The sequence below is a fragment of the Dissoconium aciculare genome (assembly GCF_010015565.1).
Source record: "Dissoconium aciculare CBS 342.82 unplaced genomic scaffold K489scaffold_7, whole genome shotgun sequence".
Taxonomy (NCBI): Eukaryota; Fungi; Ascomycota; class Dothideomycetes; order Mycosphaerellales; family Dissoconiaceae; genus Dissoconium; species Dissoconium aciculare.
Window position 1 is genome coordinate 472,254 of NW_022984957.1, and position 17,218 is coordinate 489,471.

The window sequence follows — 17,218 nt, forward strand, 5'->3', positions numbered from 1 at the left end:
TTTGAATTAGACGCGCGAGAGCTTTCTTTCCTACCTACATACATACAACAACGGCGACGATTACAATGCATCTATTTTTGGTGTTTGCACCCCGGCCGAGGCATCCTCGAGGGTGGTGACGAAATCAACAAAATCACCAATGGCAGAAAAAAAACAAAATGCAAAGAGGACTCCCCGCCCCAAAAGAAAACAGCCATCGTGTAGGCTTTTCAAGTCAAGGTGTAACCGCCGTCGACACGGAGATCCGCACCGGTGACGTAGCCGGAAGCGTCACTGAGGAGGAAAGTGACGGCACCCATCAGATCCTCAGGTCGACCCATCTTACCCTGAGGGATGAGGCTGGTCCACTTCTCCGCGAGGACGGGGTTCTCGTCGAGGATTTTCTTGGTGCTGTGTGTGGTCGTATAATTAGTACAAAATCCTCGTTCGAATTGGAAGAGGGAAAACTTACAGCGCGGTCAACATGTAACCGGGAGAGATGCAGTTGACACGGATCCCGGCGTGGGCCCATTCGACGGCGAAGGAGCTGGCGAGGTGACGCACGGCGGCCTTGGAGGCGTTGTATGGCGCTTGGGGCTGCGGCACATTGACGATGCTGCCGGACATGCTGCCGATCATGACGATGCTGCCGGGGACGCCACGGTCCATGAGGTGACGGGCGACGGCGGTGGAGAAGAGGTAAGTGCCGTCGACGTTGACGCCCCAGAGCTTCTTCAGGCGCTCGTACGGGTAGTCGATGGCGTCGATGTTGTCGGTGAACCCGGCCGAGGTGACCAGGTGGTCAATCTTGCCGTGCTTGCCGATGATCTCGCTGATGGACTCGTTGACCGAGTCTGGCGAGGAGACGTCGGCGTAGTGTGCGGTGACGGTGGGGACGTGCTCAGCGTCGGGGTTCTCCTTGCGGAAGGTCTCGACGAGCAGCTCGGCGGACTTGGTGGCTTCCTCCTCTGTGAAGTCAAGTGTGAGCTTCTGTGTGAAGTACGACGGGATCTCATCCCCGAGTGAAACATGTCGAAATCTTACTGTTCAAATCAACGATGGCCACGTCGGCACCGCTGACCACGAGAGCCTGAGCCATGACCAGACCCAAACCACGAGCTCCTCCGGTGACAACGCCCACCCGGCCCTCCAAGCTGAAGGTCGCCAACGTTCTCCGATAATGTGAACCGCCACGACCTTGGACAGGCAGCGAGCTGGGCATTTGAGACTCTTCGGGGTGCTCAATGCGGATGGTCTTATCCGTCCGTGAGAATTGCCCTTCGTGTTCGAATGCGCCCGGCTTGCCTGCCGTGGTCAAGGCGTCGTGTCGGTCGTTGTCATCCTCCTCGCTGCTCTTGTCGAAGCGGGCGGGCGTGGTCCGGAGACCGCGGACGGTCTGACGGGTGATGAAGGCGGTAGAGGAGACGCGAGGAGCGGTGGTGGAGGCTCGCGAGACCTGGCGGATGATGGTGGATTTGAACATGATGATGGTGGTGGTGATGATGATGATGATGATTGACTGACTGTGAAAGATGTCAGTAAGGAGATGTTGTTCTACCCATTAAGATGTTGTTGATTGTGGCGAGAGTGGTCGTCACGGCGGTGTGATGAATATGCGCGCGTCCCAACTTCCACCGCAGAGTGACATATTCAGAGGAGATGCAGGTTAAGCAGAACATGTGTCCATATCCACATACCTGTCGTATACGAGTGACTGTGTATCCTCTTCTTCAGAGGATGGTCGAGGGAAGAGGGAGGGTTATGCTCGATCGTGAGATCAATGTAAGTGAGAACGAAATCTTCTCTACAGTATGGGAATAATGATTGCTGTTGAACTGAGCTGAGCTTTGTTGGTATGACGTCGCCTTCCGTTGGCAGCTTTGAGTTTGAGCTCTCCACAATTTCAGGGCTCACACCAGGTTGAGACACACTTCTACCCAATGCAGCAGAAGATCTTCCGGTTGAGCATCGCGATGGGGATTGCCAATAACCAACGCGACGACAGTACAGTAGTATACATGCAACCAGCCGATGTGGTGATTTATTCATTCATTCATTACCTAGGAAGAGGCTGCAACAGTGTTCGATAAGGGATGACCTCGAGTCAAGCAAAGGGCGAAGACCTCCTGCTAATATGGATTTGATACTGTATCTGGACTTCACAGGGCTGTAAGCGACGAAACAGACAGATCAGACTGGCGGAGAGCGGACCACCACGCCACCGCGTCTCTCTCCCTCTCTCACCCTCTCTCCCTCTCCCCTCTGCCCGCGTCTCAGTGGTAAGTCCGTGGCGATCATTTCGGTAGGGGTGCGATGGTTGCACTCGGGCATTGGCGGGCGGGCAAAATGCCTGACACCCGTACGTGTGGACAGTGCTACAGTACAATCGTGTCTGTGGATTGTCTTTCGTAGGACATACCCACAGGGGATAGTCTCAAAACTCTTGACGTCCACTCTTTCCACCGCCAAGTGTCGACTCCAGCTGTCACAACAACAGCGACTGATCGTGTATACCCGAGCGAGAGAGACAGTCTCGACAGAGCAGATGAGAGACGCTGTCGGTGTCGAGAGGGATTCATGAAATAATTTTCAGCCTCAATGAGATTGTCTCCCCCCCCCCCACACGCCCGCGTCCCTGCCAATCTGTCCGCCCGAACGAGCCCAGGGACGCGAGGGAAACCACACGGCACGGACGCCACCACGGTCCACACAACGGCCATCCCATCGAATATCCGGGCCACCAGCCATCGCGAGGACCCCTTTCCGACCCACCAGGCGGCAGATCGGCCCGTGGGACGGTTGGAACAAACAGCCCTGGAGGCGAAGATCTCTTTCCTGGACGCTGACGACCACTGTACTCCCCACGTGGCGCCTCCTCTCCTCCCTTATTATGATCATTATCTACCAGGTACTGTACAGGAGTATTGACTGTATCCTCATTCTTCACACCACGCCGCGTCAACCGACCCGGTGTATATGTCCATCTCGCGTCTCCTTTCTGCTTGGCAAATCGCGGGACTTTTGTGCGGTGCGTGGTGCATGCATGGCTGTATGGGTGATACAGTCAACAAACAGTTGATCGTGATGATGCGAGTTTCCTCCTCCGGATCTGCGGGAGAAAGTCAAGAGGCACGTCGATGCGCGGTAGGTAGGTCTCTCTTGTGTCGTCGTGGGGGATTCATTCCCAGGCCAAAGCGACGATCATTCGGGAACATTCATATGCAATACGCTATCGTGATGATGGTCTCGCAGAATCCGGACGTGGCACGGATCATATCATGGGCCAAATGGATTTTTCATCCCGACTCCCCATCTCTACACGGTACTTTGACATCTACATCCATCCATCCATCCATCCATCCATCCATCCATCCCTCATACAATCATCACCCCATCACCCAAAGGCCAACCTCTTCTGCCCCTTCTCCGGACCTCCCGCGCTCGCCGGCGGTCTCCCTCGACCCCTCGGCGCCGAACCGCCGCTGCTGCCCGTCGCCGCCGTGGCGAGAGGGGGAGGGATAGGTTTCGGCGGAGGCCGAGCCGGGCTTGTCGCGTCTTGGAGGTCTTGCGCGAAATGGAAGTCGTCGTGTTCGGCTTGTTCGGCCGGAGGGATCGGTCGGTTGCAGCGTGGACAGGGCGGAAATCTGGAGGTGGAGGCGGAGGCAATGTCTGAGGGGTTCGTGGTGCGCGGAGGAGGAGGAGCAGGAGGAGTAGATGGTGATGGCGAGGAAGTGGAAGTGGCAAAGTAGGGTGAGCGGGGAGGAGCTGGGCGGTCGGGAGGATCTCTGTGTAGTGGAAGAGTATCGCGGCGTTGTTGGGCGGAGGTCGGTGGGCTAAATGGATCTTCGAGGCCTCGTTCTTCTCCTACTATTCCTGTGTTCGTGGCAGATTCGTCGAGATCGTGAAACGCACAGACTGCCTCGTCATCGTGTTCCCCGTCGAGCAGCGGATTGGCCTCGTCTCCCGTCTTCGACTCTTCAGCGCCGTCATGCCGTTGCTGCGGCGCCCCGAAGAAGTGTGCGATGCCCGGAGTAGCTCCAATCTTGCGTCGCTTGTTCGCAGAACTAGAGCTCATCGCGTATGCGCGCTCTCCCGAATCCTCTCGCGCAAGGCTCGATGTCATGAGGGCCTTGGCTTCATCACCACGGACCAGAAACCCTCCTATGCCCTTGTTTCCGGTAATGCCTTCCTCGAAGCCTCCCACCGAGAGGGACAGGTTTGCACATGGCCAGGCCCGTCCGTCGCCGACGACCTGTGCTAGAAGGTTCTTCGCGAGGTCGAATAAGAGCTCCTCGGTGATTGTCTTTGCCAGAGGAATCGGTCCACCCTTGCTCCGAGTCTGCGCACCTTGTCGGTGATGGAGGACGATGGTCCGAGGTCGACGCTTGTGTTCTAGTACACCCTCCTCTACCAGACGGCCGAAGATGTCCGCGACAAAAATTCGAATCCATTTCACCGCGGCTTCGAGAGTGTTGATAGATGGCCGGAAGGACTTCGCTGACAACATGGATTTGATCTGCGTGCGGGGATTGACTTCGCTGTGGTCCTCGCCGCGGATGATGTTATACACCCACGTCCCGGTATCATCGCCAAGCCGCTTTTTCAGCTGCTCCACAGGCACCGGTAGAAGATCGGAGACAATGTCGGTATTGAAAGCGGCGACGACTTCATCTCCCAGCTTGCCGCCAAGGTTTCGAATTTTGGTGAACTTGTACCCCGAGAGAAATTGCTGAACCGCGCGATTGCGAATGATCGTCTGGCCATTGGGCTTTTTATGACCTGCTCCCAGTTTCGCCAGCATTTTATTACGACTCAGCCCGGCGGAACATGTGTATCGCAGCTTCTCATAGATCTTCGCGCGCACATCTCGCACAATCTCCGACGCGATCATCAGAGCCACATCATCCCAATCCGGATCATCTTCTTCAGATTGCGAAGTATCCAAATCAATCAGTCCATCCGCCGCCCAATCCAGCGCAGTAGATGACGGCCTGGGAAGTCGCTCCGTGGGATCATCGTATGGCGGCGGACCTCGCAGCTCAGGGTATCTCTCCAACAAAAGACCATGCACATGCGCCGAAAGATCCATGAACATCTCGTCGACACTCGCCTTCTCCACACGCTGCTTATCCGCCGGCAGAGACTCCTTCACAACAGCCAGAATCTTCCTCGACTCCATCCGGTATGGATCCAGGCTGACCTTGCGGATCGCAATCTCTCGCCAAGCATCCTCCGAATAGCTCCACTTCGTATCGCCCTCCTTCCACGTCGCGACGTGCTGACAGACCAGCTCGGGACATTTCTCTTTCGCCTCGGCGACGGTGACGTGTCGGTTCAGACCAAAGGCTCGACTAGGGTAGTTCAGAGCGATGAGACCTTGCCACTGTTGCACGGCGAGAGGAATACTGGGATCAAGCCCAAGCCGGACAGTCTCGCATTGCGCGTAGAATGCATCCAGGTCGATCAGACTGATGACCCGCAATGGAGAAGTGATCGCATATCTTGCCATGGCGGATAGATCTCGGTAGGTGAATTTGCTTCGCGGCGCAGCGGTGGAGGGCAGCGGTTGCGTTGAAGCCATGATGGGTATGTTCGTGATGTTGGTATTCTTGAATGCATAGTGATGCCCTTTAGTGATGTTATTACATCGTGTGTGCTCTCGTGGTGATCGTCCTTGCCGTCGAACAGTGTTGGCGACATCGAAGTTTACCCCACGAACGACAATCGCGTCAACATTGATCAACTTGGCTGGTCGAGGACGCGTAGAGTGAATGACGTCACGCGAATGGTCAACATCTACAGTACAGCATCACGAGAATTATCTCTGCGGACAAGCGGTATGAAAGCAATGTACGTCTACTACAATGATCACCCCAGCGCCAAATACGCCGGACAAGCTAGTTTCGGAAATGTGCAGAGGGCGTTGGAACCTTCAACTTCGAAAAGTCGTCCCCGGACGAAGCATGCAGTTGCTGGAACTTCGCCAGCCTCGGTGCATTGCATCTGTTTGACAGGGATCGATAAACGACGTGCACGGCTTCTCCATGATACATGTGTACCTGAACATGTTGCGTAAAGCACTTGAAAACGGAGAACAAAGCACCATGGGAGGATGAGGATGATGTATTTCTGTTGCTCCAGCTGTACGTATGATATACACCGGCACAGGTAGAGCGGCTGGGCGCGTTGTATTGGCGAGATCGGAGAAGAGTGGAAGAATGGACATTGAAAGCAACCTTGACTGTGCGCGTATCACTATGGACTGCCTCCATAAAACATCGTAGCCGCCGGTCGCAGCCAACAATACTAGTGACACTGGTGAGTTTGTCGAAAACGACATGGTGGACGTTGGCTACATGGGTACTCTGCCGGGCACAAACTTGCATACAAATAGTGGCAGATCTAGATCCAAATCTGGCGCCAGCAGATCGTTAAACGTGTCGAGGGAGCTGAATCCTTGCAGATCAGCTAATTGATACAGTGGAAAGGAACACGAAGTGGGGAAAATGTCGACGAATTGTTAGATGATAAATGGCGAGCCTCTTCACCTCTGCACTGCTTAGGTCTTTACGTGCCCTTCGAATCAACAAGCTTCTTCACCTCACCATCATGATATCCCCTCTCTGAATTCAGCTCCTCCCAGGAGTGCTCATTCAAGCGACTATCCTGCCATCCCGCGCTTCAGCGCTACCTCCGACGCCGACTCTCAAATCGACCTGCTACTCGGGCGTTTACGTCGTGGTAGCCCACGGTCCTTTGGAATTTCTCGAGGGCGGCGGAATTACCAGCTATGGCTTCCAAGCGCCCGTCGTGAAGCCATCTTGGCCAAGATCCCAAATTCTCGGGCTATTGTTGTGCAGTACCCGGAGGATACCGATGTCAGCAAGTCGGTTCCATCGGCGTCGCGGATGCACAAAGATTGACTACCAGCTACCATGCGGCATGCCCGAAGAACAAGATTGTCCTGATGGGCTACTCTCAGGGTGCTATCGTGTCAGGCAGTGCTCTGGCTGGAGGCCCGGCTTATGTTCCCATCTTTGGATCGACTGGAGCAGGTCATGCGGCGTTGGATAGTGAGATTGGAGATAGCAGTAAGTTTAGGCTTTATTCAAATTTCGGAAGGTGAGTTTTGTACATCCACGTTCTGACTTCGCTGACTTGTAATGCTTCCGAACAGTCTTCGCGATCCTTCAATTCGGCGATTTGAACTGTATTCAGGTTTGGGTCTTGAAGGCGAGGTATCGGACAAGCCATGCCTCACAGACTCGGTTGGTTAAACGCTTCTTACGTATAGGATACATTCGTCGTCTCTCCAGTGAATCATCACCCAAGAACGGTCCACAGGCGTACCCACGAAACGGCTCTGCTGAGGTGGACTGGCGATACTACAGCAACAAGATTGATGACTTCTGCGCAAATTCTGAGGGTTCTTGGTGCAAGAACAAGTTAACCTCTTCGCCCACTTGGGATATTATACTAAGGAGAATGCGGAGGCGGCTAGTAACTCTGTGTTGGGCAAGCTCAATGGCACTCTGTGAAAGCCGCTATCGTCTGGATGTTTACGAAGCCCCGATGAATGACATGTCGCCTTGTGAGTCGATTAAGCGACTACCGTAGCAGTTACCGCAATCCATGTATTCCATCCGATGTGACTATGAAGGCGTTTGGGGATCTCGATCCAGTGTATTGCGAGAGGAGGGCGTTTCTCAAGGAGTTGCACGCATCGGGCATGACTCCGCCATGACTCAAAGCCAGAGCCTGAAATGACATCATTTCAATCTGTGGGCTTACACCACGCAATCGTCTTATTGTCTTGATCAAGTCAAGTGCGTCTGAGAAATATCCACGTCACAATCCTTCTTCTCGCATCTGAGTCACCTTTACGCGCCAGAATGTTGCAGCAGATTGTGATAGTAGCGAACGTCTGTCTGTTCGGCGAGCACCGGAGTATATATATACAAGCGCAAAGATGAGCAAACCACGATAACAAATCCCTATTGAGCAATGTCCAAGATTGATAAAAATGATCACGCGAGCACCACAATAAGCCTCCCATTCCTACCACCTGAACTATGGGTTCAAATCACGGCACAGGTTCCGTCTGCCGGCACTCTCGCGAGCCTCGCCCAAGTAAATCGCGCGTTGCATGGCTTTGTCGAAAATGAGGGTTGGAAAACTTTCAGTCGCGTACGCTTTCCAAGCCTTTACGCTTCGGTCTCTCAGCGATTCAATGGGCCGAGCAAGGGTCATGCTAGCACCGGCGAGGGGAGGAGACTCGCACGAACGCTGACGACAGCCTCACGAGCATGGGATCGACGGGCGTTGGTAGCCCAGTCTATTGCAGTCCCTTCCACGGACTTTGGGCTGGATGGAGACGTCAAGAAAACTGCATCGAAACCTCGCGTCAGAATATTCTCCGAAGGATCGCAGAATGTGAATTCTCAGCAGGGGCCTGGCAATCCGAGCCGTCGAAAGCAGCAGAAGCAGCAGAAGCAAACGATGGGATTCGTACCCAGAGTTGACGTTCGCGAAACAGGAGCTTTCGGTGGACAACGCACAGAAATACTCGCGTGGAGTACTGGTACTGCTGTGTGCTTGCGAGCAAGGCGGAGGAAAGTTAGTGGCGGCTCATACCAGGAAGACGTTGCCATTTGGACTCCAAATGATGCAAAAGATGGAAGAGACGATATCACCGCACTACATCTGCTAGGAGATGACTACTGGAATACGGGGGGGATCGAAAGCGACAAGTTGGTGGTTGGTACTGCAAATGGCGATTTGCGCTTGATCGAAATACCTCGAACAGGCTCAACGGGTGGGAAAGCAAGTATTACAGCATTTTCTACATCAAATCTTCCGGTCCGGAGCAGCTCTTTACATCACAACCTGGACGGCTCGGCCTTACTCGCTATTGGACTTGGCGACTCGCAGATCGCTCTCTACAATCCCAATTCAAGTTCCGCTGACGGACGAATCGACCCGCTCGATCAAATAGACGTGTCGAACAGCGGCAGCAGCAGCATAGTTCACGGTCTTTCCAGTCTCAATATCTCAAGCAGTAAGCGGATATGGCACAACGCATTTCTTTCGCCAACAGTATTGGCCTTGGGAATGGGGCCTTCGCACAGCCCGATAGAAATTTACACGATCCAAAACGACAGGTTATTACAGTCGCCACTGCGAACTTTTCAAATTTCTCGCGACAAAGAAGACACGAAACTAGATGCGCCTCACCCACAAGCGAATGGCACTTCGAAACCATTTCTCTCCTCGATATACACAATCATCCCGCTTCCAGGATCGTCTGCTAGTAGCGCTGACCTTGGCGGTAACTCGAACGGCGACGTCTTCCTATCTGGCGCTTATGACGGATTGATTCGTCTACATGACTTACGATCAAATCGCGACCATGAGCAGATGATTAGTGACGCAGCTGGTGGGGGCGGTAACGACAGCCCGATCTACAGTCTGCTCGCCCGCGGTCGAGAACGTCTACTTGCTGGCACCGGCCGACACAACTTGCTCAAGGTATTCGACTTGCGAATGGGCGCACGTTGCTATGAATATCTCGACGCGCAACCTCTTCAAGACGATCGGGTTGGAAGCAAAAGCGCAGCACATGGCACAAACGGAAGCAGTGGTGGAAGCTTTAACCTCTTCCTTCGCGAGCACAGCGGCGGCCCGGCAGGCCCATCTTCTTCGAATTCTTCGAACGTGCGCAGAGGCAGCAGGCAACAACCACGTCAACGTGCCGCCATTGACTCAAGTGTCTACACTCTCGCCGCAGCTAGTGCATGTTCGCCATATATCTATGCCGGGGTAGAGAACCAGCTAATCAGCCTCGCCCTGCACGCCGTCGCAGATATCCACCCCGACACGGCGTATTTTGAGGATCCGCACGTCTCGCGCGAAGACTTATGGTGGCGTGGCGCCGTCGATGGTCTAGGCAGCAGCAGCAGTGGAAACGGCACTGGACCGGATGAGCAGCAGGGGCAAGAATCGAATATCCTCAACTTAAGCATGTACGAGCAGGATCTGGGCATGAAACTGTGCGTACAACGCTCCGTCGGGGATGCGAGAAGGGTTCAGGCAGTGGCGTTGGCGAATCCCATTGCGTTTGGAGAGACTAATAAGGGTGATGCTTCTTCCGCTCGTGCTGGCGGCAAAGATGGTTGGCTCGCGGGAAGGACGGTGTTTGGAGGTTTGGACGAGCGATGGATGGATGCGGCGGATGCGGATGGTGGACGATGGCAGAGAGGCGTAGCACAGTGACCAATTGTCACCATTTCCCTACTGGTTCGTATGCTCATTCAATGCGAAACGGACACGTGCGCAGGAATTCTGCAAGCATAGACAACACGATGGTGGAATCGTTCGCATTGCACAATATTCTAGAATACAAAGACTCCAAATCACCACCAAAAGCCTTCCTCTATCAACCTGACCCGACCCACTGCACTCCCACCCTTATCATTCAATTTCGTTTTTCCAACCCCAAGATTGACCCTCACAACCGCCCTCCTAACCGCATCCGCCATGCCCGGCGGCCCACAAACCAGCACAACAACATCTCCTCCATCTCGTTCCAAGAGACTTCTAGCGCGATCGTGCACAATCCGATCAACATCCCACCTTCCCTCCGCCTTGACCCGGACTTCCACAGGCCGCGAGCCATCTGCCCCAACAGCAGCAGAAGCAGCACTCTGTAACGGCCCCAGGAATTTCCCCTCGACATCTTGCACCAGCGCGGGACTTCGACAGCTCCAATACAAAGAACTACTGGAAGCTGTGCGCGTCCCGCTAGCGATTAGACCTCCGGCGTGAGATGTGAAGGCGGGTAGTGCGCCGGTGATTCCTACTCCGCCGGCGATGCAGAGGAGATGGGTCGTCGAGGGGATATGTCTGTGGGGGCTGTAGGGCCCCTCGAGGAGGACGGGGAGGGATCGGAGATTTTGGCGGAAGAGGAGAGCGGTGATGCCGCTGTGGCGGCGGACGTAGAAGGTTGCGCCCGAGATGGTTATTTTGGTTTGTGCTGGGGAGGGAGGATGGGAGGAGGGGTTGGCGTGGTGGGGAGGCGGGAGGAGGGAAGAATCGTCGTTGGCTTCGTCGGGGTCTGGTATTTCGTTGTCGGCCGCGCGATTGTCGAGGTTTCGACTCGCCTGGCGCGAGACGAGGGGCATGCGACTGCCTTTTTCATTCTTAGTCGTGGCTCCTTCATCTGAGGCATCCTCTTCTTCATCGTCGTCCGAGTCATCGACCGCGAGTGTGTGCCATTCTGAAGCAGCAGCAGCGAGCTCCTCGTCGAGTGATGAGCGTCTCAGGGTATCCATTTTGTATTCTGTTGAGACATCAACCAGGGAAGCCGCGACAGAGAACGGATGAGTCTGCCAGATCCTGAGTGTCGGGAAATACAAAAAGACGTGACCTTGCACATCTACCCTCGGAATATCCACTCGCAAGTAGTCATCATCGAGCCGTGTGACTGTGGCTGTGCGGATGCCATTGCGGGCGAGTCTCATCAGCCGAAGTCCGCGATCTAGAATCCAGAGCACGGCCGGGAGATAGATCCAATTCTCATAGCCGTATTCGTGTTGGTAGTTCATGTAGATGTGGTAGTAACAAGCGATAAAGACCCCGGCCGCCATCATGTTGTGGCTGGCAAGGAAGAGTTCATAGGCTCTCTTTCGAACAGGCAGTGTTGACAACGGTAGGATCAACAGCATCAATGTAGCGGCTCCGACTCCCCAGTTCCAATACGCCTGCCCAAATTTCTTCGGAAGCAGATTGATGTGGTTGATGATGTAAATGACGGTATGTACCGACGCATGCGCTGTACAAAGGTACGCACTCCACCTGTGGAATAGGAGCATTGTGCTGTAGGAGAATTTGGTAAGCCGGACAAAGAGATTATTCCGACTCGAGCAGAGCACCATTATCGAGAAGTTTGCAAATGCGAGATTGCCCGCACGGTTGGCAACGTAGCCACGCATGCGGCGTCCTGCAGAGACATTGTGGGTGTTGGGTTCTGATGCATGATACCCTGTGAATAAGAGGACGAGGTTGAGAACGATCAGAGTAGAGATGAAAATCGCTTGTCCACGAGTAGGAATGATGCCGAGATCGCGTGGAAAGGGAACTGCGTGTCTTCGGCCAAACAATGCCGAATGACCGAAATGAGCGACGAGTTTTCGTCGCAAGGCTCGTGGCAGTGGCAAGACACGCCAAAAGGCGAGTATAAAAGGCAACAGGACAACGGTCAAGATCAAAATAATACTGCAGTAAGTTAGCGAGTTTCATCCGGCGGCGATTGACTGCAAAGCTTACCCGGCTCTTGCGTGATGTCTTTCGACATATGCATCGTCTTGCAGGGAGGTGATAGCCACATGCCAATCCGCAAAAGCCACCCTTTGTGGACTCAGAAGCGAACCATGAACCTCTGCCTTGCTCCACGAACTATTGAGTACAACGCCAAGTCGATTGAGACTCGATCCATAGCTCAATTCAGGCTCTCGTTGCTTCCGCGTATCACTTGCTGCATCTTCGGCCCAAAAGCGCTCGAGAGTCCAGATTTCGGTTCCATTGCAGTACTCCTGCAAACACGCTGCCAGTGATAAAAGATACGGCTCATTCCCAGCCCTACAGTCCGTCGAGGTCTCCCATTCTGCGTCGTTTGCAGTGGCGGTCGAGCAAGCTAGACGATTACCGTACAGGTTGTATCGACATGCGAATGCGCAAGATGGCTCAAGAAAGGGGATTCCGAAGCCGATGAGACCGTGGTTGACTCGACGATTCTCATCTATGCCATATCCGCACGCTACGTTGGCAAAAGCCAACAGCAGCAGTGAAGATGTCGTCAATTGTGATCCGTGGATTCTCATCACGAGCTGTCAGCGCGATCGACCTTCCCTGCTTCGCTCGGTAGGCAGTCACAGCGCTTGCAATTGTAAGCGTGATGTTCGATCACCACAAAGAGTTGAATCTCGAGCCATGCCCACGTGGAAATTAAGTTTCCGGTTCGGGGCGTGGGGAGGAAACTTGCTCATCGGGAGTCTCCATATAGATGCGAAATATATATATTCCTGCTTTGATGGAGAAACTGCCCATTCTACCTATGGCCCAGCTTGAGTCGTGGCGAATGCACAAGTCTTGCCCTCAATATAAATCGTGATACTTCGGCAGATGGCAATCACATGTCGGTACATAAATCAAAACAGCCGCTTCAGGGTGAGGTCCTCCGCTGCGCAAACGGTGTGTTTGGACTCGCTGGACAAGTGTCCGGCTAAAGGATTTGGCGTCTGCTCGCACAGAGCACACAACACAACGACACGCTATGACGCCGTGTTCGGCGCAGTGCATTGACACGCTCAAATCGACATGGATTTTTGGGATTTGTTCAGCACTTAGAATATCCTACAAGCGCATTGTTTTCGTTTGCTCGTGAACCTTTCGATTGAGTTGGATTGCGATCCCAGTAATCATGGTGGCTGGAGGTGTAAGTCAGGCAGGCCCCTTTCCATTCTTCTGGAGGCGCTTCTCCGGAAAATTGAATAATTATCGCAATGCCACGATAGCAGAAGAAAATCCCAGAAATTTGACTCAGACTTTCGATAGGATCATGCAGATGCACCGTGGGCAGCATCGTTGGTCGCTGGAGGTATCGCAGGCGCAGTTGAGGGATTCGTGACGGTATGTGAATTCCGAATTTTGCGTTTCAGCATCACACTCGAGAAGCCTCCGACAACGATACACAAGGGCAATCCGAACAAGATACCAAGACCCAATATCTGGCTCAAAAAACAACCGGGTTGCTTCTGAGATACAACGTCGACGGCGCGCCAGAGCTTGTCGCGGATCAATTCCAGCTTAACTCCACCTCGTCGGAAAAGATGACCACGAGCTAATCACAAAAATCTCTCAACAAAGTATCCATTTGAATACGGCAAGACAATAGCGCAATTAAAAACCGCTCAGAACATTCCCACGCCCAAAAATCCCTTCGCCGTCGTCCACAACGTCTACAAGACAGAAGGGCTCCGGGCGCTCTACAAAGGCGTGGGCCCTCTAGTCGTCGGGTCCATCGGCAAAGACGCCGTCCGCTTTCTCTCCTTCGACAGCATCAAGTCAACCTTCAAAGACCGCGAGACCGGGCGTCTGAGCCCCTTGCGGAGTTTAGCCGCGGGTATGGCCAGTGGAGTCGTCGCTGCGCTCACGGCCGTGACGCCTTCAGAACGGATCAAGACGGCACTCATCGACGATGCGAGAGGAGCGAAAAGGTTCACGGGGGCGATGGACTGCTGTCGGGCGATTCTCGCCGAACACGGCATCAAGGGTCTGTATCGGGGCCTGGCAGGGACGATGCTGAAGCAAGCGGGCGCGACGGCCATGCGGATGGGCACATACAACGTGCTCAAGGACATGGAAAAGGCGCGCGGGGTTCAGGCGACTACTGCGTCGAGTTTCTTGAATGGCTGCATCGCGGGGACGGTGACGACGTTGACGACGCAGCCGTTTGATATGATCAAGACGCGATGTCAGAGCGCGAAAGGCGCGAGTACAGCAGAGGCTTTTGTGGGGATTATGAAGGAGTATGGAATCAAGGGCTTTTGGAGGGGGACGACGATGAGGTTGGGCCGGACGGTCATGAGCGGTGGTATCCTCTTCACGTCGTATGAGTGGGCTTTGGCGATTGTTGCCCCGATGATGAGGGTGGTGGTTGAGAAGGATGCGCTGTTGAAAGAATAGATCAAGATATAGATTCGTCACACGATCGAACATTAGAGGTTGAAGAGAAGCTCAGAAAAGAATGAATACTGCTGTACAAACAAGATGACCGGAATGAAACCTCTCAATGCTAGCCAACCATCGCTCAACGCTATCAAATGCGAACAGTATAGAAGATATGCAGGTCTAACTTCAGCCTCCAACCATAGGATCTCTACTTTCCACCCTCCTCTTTATCATCTCCCTTGTCCTCGTCGCCCTCTTGACATTTCCCTTCTTGCTTCTGCCTCTCTTTGCGAAGCGCCTCTCGGACCTTGGCATCGCCTTCGTCCGCCGTCTCATCCCACTCAACATCATACTCATCTGCGACCAGTTTGATCTCTCGCCGCAAGCGATTGCCTTCTTCGATAAGCGACTCCCAAGCAGCAACATTAAAGCCCTTTCGCTCGTAGAGCATGCTCTGTCGCCGACTGATGGTCACATGCATCGCATTACGATAGCTGGCTTCGCGGTTGTGATATAAGAACCAGAGATAACCACCAATCAGACCACTCAAGCCCACCAGATATGTCACCGGCTCCATGACGTCCCATCCAAGATCTGGCCGCATGAAGGTGCAGTAGTAGACACCACCCCACCAGCTGAGTAGCCCGAGGAAACCTCCACGGGCGACCGTCTTGGCGGCGCGATGTGCTAGGTCATCGCACTCCTTCTTCACGTCGGCCAAGCTCGAGATCCTACCGGCGATCTTACGTAGCCGCATGCGGAGGTAGTACGTCCGATCGGCAAAAGATGGGACCCCGACGAAAATGGGAGCTGCTGCGCCTTCGATGTCCACGGCAAACTCCTTTCCACGGGCGGCGTCCCGAATAAAATCGCCGATTTCAGTAGAAGGGCTCCAGCGGACAAAGGTGGGGTTCTGGTCATCGACTGGCATGTTTTCGTTGGAATTTGATGAGTTCTTGGTCGATGAAGGGACGTCCTTCTTGCCGCCGCTGATCTTACCAGTTCGTTCGTTTTTACCGCCGATGATGGTCTCTTCCGCGTTTTCTAATTTGTATTGTTCTTCGGTTTTAGTCTGACGATCTTGCAAAACGGATTCTTGATCACGCGATTCGTCGTCCTCTGCGCTATCTTCAGCACGGAAGTATACGTTTGGTGCGCGTTCTCGATCTTTCTTCTCGTCCCACACCATGGGAAGCTCGGCTTGTATTAATCTCTCAAGATAGCTAAGCGGCTGTTGTGGATGGACGAGTAAGGCCAGCGGTTCCGCGTCCTTGGGATCCTGATCAACGTCGGTCGTGATGGGGAGGACGAGCTTGAGCATTCTGCTGGGTGTGGTAAGCAGTTTGCCTTTGGTCATTGGTCGTGCATCTGGAGAGCGAGCCACGGGCGGAACGTCGCTGCCTTCTCGGGTCCACGGTGAGCGGGTCTGTAGTTCTTTGCTTTCCCTCTCGACTCGTGAGAAGTGATCTTTCTCGGCTTGGGTAACATTTTGAGAGACTTCGGCGGCCGGCTGAGAGTAATGACTGTCTGGTGCACCCTTCGTGTCGTAGGGTTTCTTATCGGGTGCGATTGATCTGCAATAGTGGCTAGACGAAAATACCCTTCTGTTGCTCAAGTATCGTGAGGGTCTTGCGGAACGAGCAGCATCGAGATGCAGTCCAGGCCTTAGACAGCTCGAGTGTGCGACTGGCCGGACTGACGAGAACCAACGCGTCAGAACTTGCTCCATCTTCCCTTCGATCTATTATTGCGACAACTCAGGACTTAGAGGGAGAAAAATGCAATTGCTACGACGGAAACATGATCGAATCTTCAGTGCGTTGAGGTATTTGTATGCAACAAAGAGAGACGATTCTCAATCCTCGATCTCAGGTCGTTAGAAGTGGCCCATGAGCGCGGACTACGTCATGAGCGCGTGCGCAAAACACTTGGGCTGCTCGGGCCCGCGGGCACGATCTTAGGGTTAGTTGTTGCCCAGATCTCATAATTGACTTCGCTCTCTGGACATTTCCAACCGATCAGGCTCGAATATTCCTATCGATATCATTAATAATTGATCGCGCGAGACGAGATACAATTCCCTCCAGATCCCTCAAAACACCCACTGTCCAACTAGAACGACCATCCCAACGCCTAATGCAATCAATCCCTTCCACTCCAAAGAAAGTTTCCTAGCTTCCGACGGCGAGACAATCAGAATAGTCCCACAATCCCCTTGCCGTGCAGTGGGAAGACTTGCGCCTTGCATGGTCAACGTCGAACAATACTGGCCCGGATGATTCGCTGGTGTAGGATTTGAATAACCGCCTGCTGCGACGAGTGTCGTCGTGGTTGTGAATGTCGCTGGCGCTGGCGGCGGGACTGGTGCTGGATGGGGCTGCCAGCTACCACCGTTCGCGGCTGGACCTCCTGTGCAGGTCTCTCCAAAGGGACAGCAGGAGACGACGCTGTTGGCCCAGGTACAGTAGTTGTTCGCCGGGCAGCAGCTGTTATGATGATGATTATCTCAGCT

At 53.9% G+C, this 17,218-nt stretch overlaps 7 protein-coding genes across 7 annotated transcripts; 3 read left to right on the forward strand and 4 right to left on the reverse strand.

The window, feature by feature from the left end:
- Positions 1-209: 209 nt before the first annotated feature.
- On the reverse strand, positions 210-1,462 carry K489DRAFT_320520 (NAD(P)-binding protein; the record flags this gene model as incomplete). Its single annotated transcript, XM_033601462.1, has 3 exons — positions 210-390; positions 452-947; positions 1,024-1,462. The coding sequence occupies 3 exons, from the start codon at positions 1,460-1,462 to the stop codon at positions 210-212; spliced, it is 1,116 nt and encodes a 371-aa protein (XP_033459105.1).
- Positions 1,463-3,373: 1,911 nt separating this feature from the next.
- Positions 3,374-5,524, reverse strand: K489DRAFT_303590 (DNA/RNA polymerase; the record flags this gene model as incomplete). The annotated part of the gene is made up of 1 exon (XM_033600482.1): positions 3,374-5,524. A coding segment is annotated over one exon (2,151 nt), but the record flags the coding sequence as incomplete, so codon positions are not given.
- Positions 5,525-6,317: 793 nt separating this feature from the next.
- Positions 6,318-7,723, forward strand: K489DRAFT_370952 (uncharacterized protein; the record flags this gene model as incomplete). Its single annotated transcript, XM_033603201.1, has 5 exons — positions 6,318-6,416; positions 6,543-6,720; positions 6,840-7,070; positions 7,157-7,570; positions 7,662-7,723. The coding sequence occupies 5 exons, from the start codon at positions 6,318-6,320 to the stop codon at positions 7,721-7,723; spliced, it is 984 nt and encodes a 327-aa protein (XP_033459107.1).
- Positions 7,724-7,831: 108 nt separating this feature from the next.
- On the forward strand, positions 7,832-10,044 carry K489DRAFT_339448 (uncharacterized protein; the record flags this gene model as incomplete). The annotated part of the gene is made up of 2 exons (XM_033602244.1): positions 7,832-8,382; positions 8,470-10,044. Coding segments are annotated over exons 1-2 (1,974 nt in total), but the record flags the coding sequence as incomplete, so codon positions are not given.
- Positions 10,045-10,342: 298 nt separating this feature from the next.
- K489DRAFT_431949 (uncharacterized protein) lies at positions 10,343-13,088 on the reverse strand. The gene is made up of 2 exons (XM_033608467.1): positions 12,304-13,088; positions 10,343-12,252 (listed from the first exon to the last, which is right to left on the reverse strand). Exons 1-2 carry the CDS (start codon positions 12,855-12,857, stop codon positions 10,392-10,394), a joined length of 2,415 nt encoding a protein of 804 aa, XP_033459109.1. The 5' UTR covers positions 12,858-13,088; the 3' UTR covers positions 10,343-10,391.
- A 21-nt stretch (positions 13,089-13,109) lies between these two features.
- Positions 13,110-14,795, forward strand: K489DRAFT_380805 (tricarboxylate transport protein, mitochondrial precursor). The gene is made up of 3 exons (XM_033604959.1): positions 13,110-13,471; positions 13,591-13,665; positions 13,903-14,795. The coding sequence occupies exons 1-3, from the start codon at positions 13,457-13,459 to the stop codon at positions 14,719-14,721; spliced, it is 909 nt and encodes a 302-aa protein (XP_033459110.1). The 5' UTR covers positions 13,110-13,456; the 3' UTR covers positions 14,722-14,795.
- Positions 14,767-16,537, reverse strand: K489DRAFT_380808 (uncharacterized protein). The gene has a single exon (XM_033604960.1). It carries the CDS (start codon positions 16,433-16,435, stop codon positions 14,915-14,917), a length of 1,521 nt encoding a protein of 506 aa, XP_033459111.1. The 5' UTR covers positions 16,436-16,537; the 3' UTR covers positions 14,767-14,914.
- Positions 16,538-17,218: the final 681 nt, after the last annotated feature.

What these genes read in the sequence shown, in the direction of transcription:
- K489DRAFT_431949 (XM_033608467.1), bottom strand. Translation starts at nt 12,857, where the DNA reads ATGAGAATCCACGGATCACAATTGACGACATCTTCACTGCTGCTGTTG. An exon ending in AGACATCACGCAAGAGCCGG is followed by an intron (nt 12,253 to 12,303) that starts GTAAGCTTTGCA and finishes AACTTACTGCAG; the next exon opens with TATTATTTTGATCTTGACCG.
- K489DRAFT_380805 (XM_033604959.1), top strand. An exon ending in CAGTTGAGGGATTCGTGACG is followed by an intron (nt 13,666 to 13,902) that starts GTATGTGAATTC and finishes CTCTCAACAAAG; the next exon opens with TATCCATTTGAATACGGCAA.
- K489DRAFT_380808 (XM_033604960.1), bottom strand. Translation starts at nt 16,435, where the DNA reads ATGGAGCAAGTTCTGACGCGTTGGTTCTCGTCAGTCCGGCCAGTCGCA.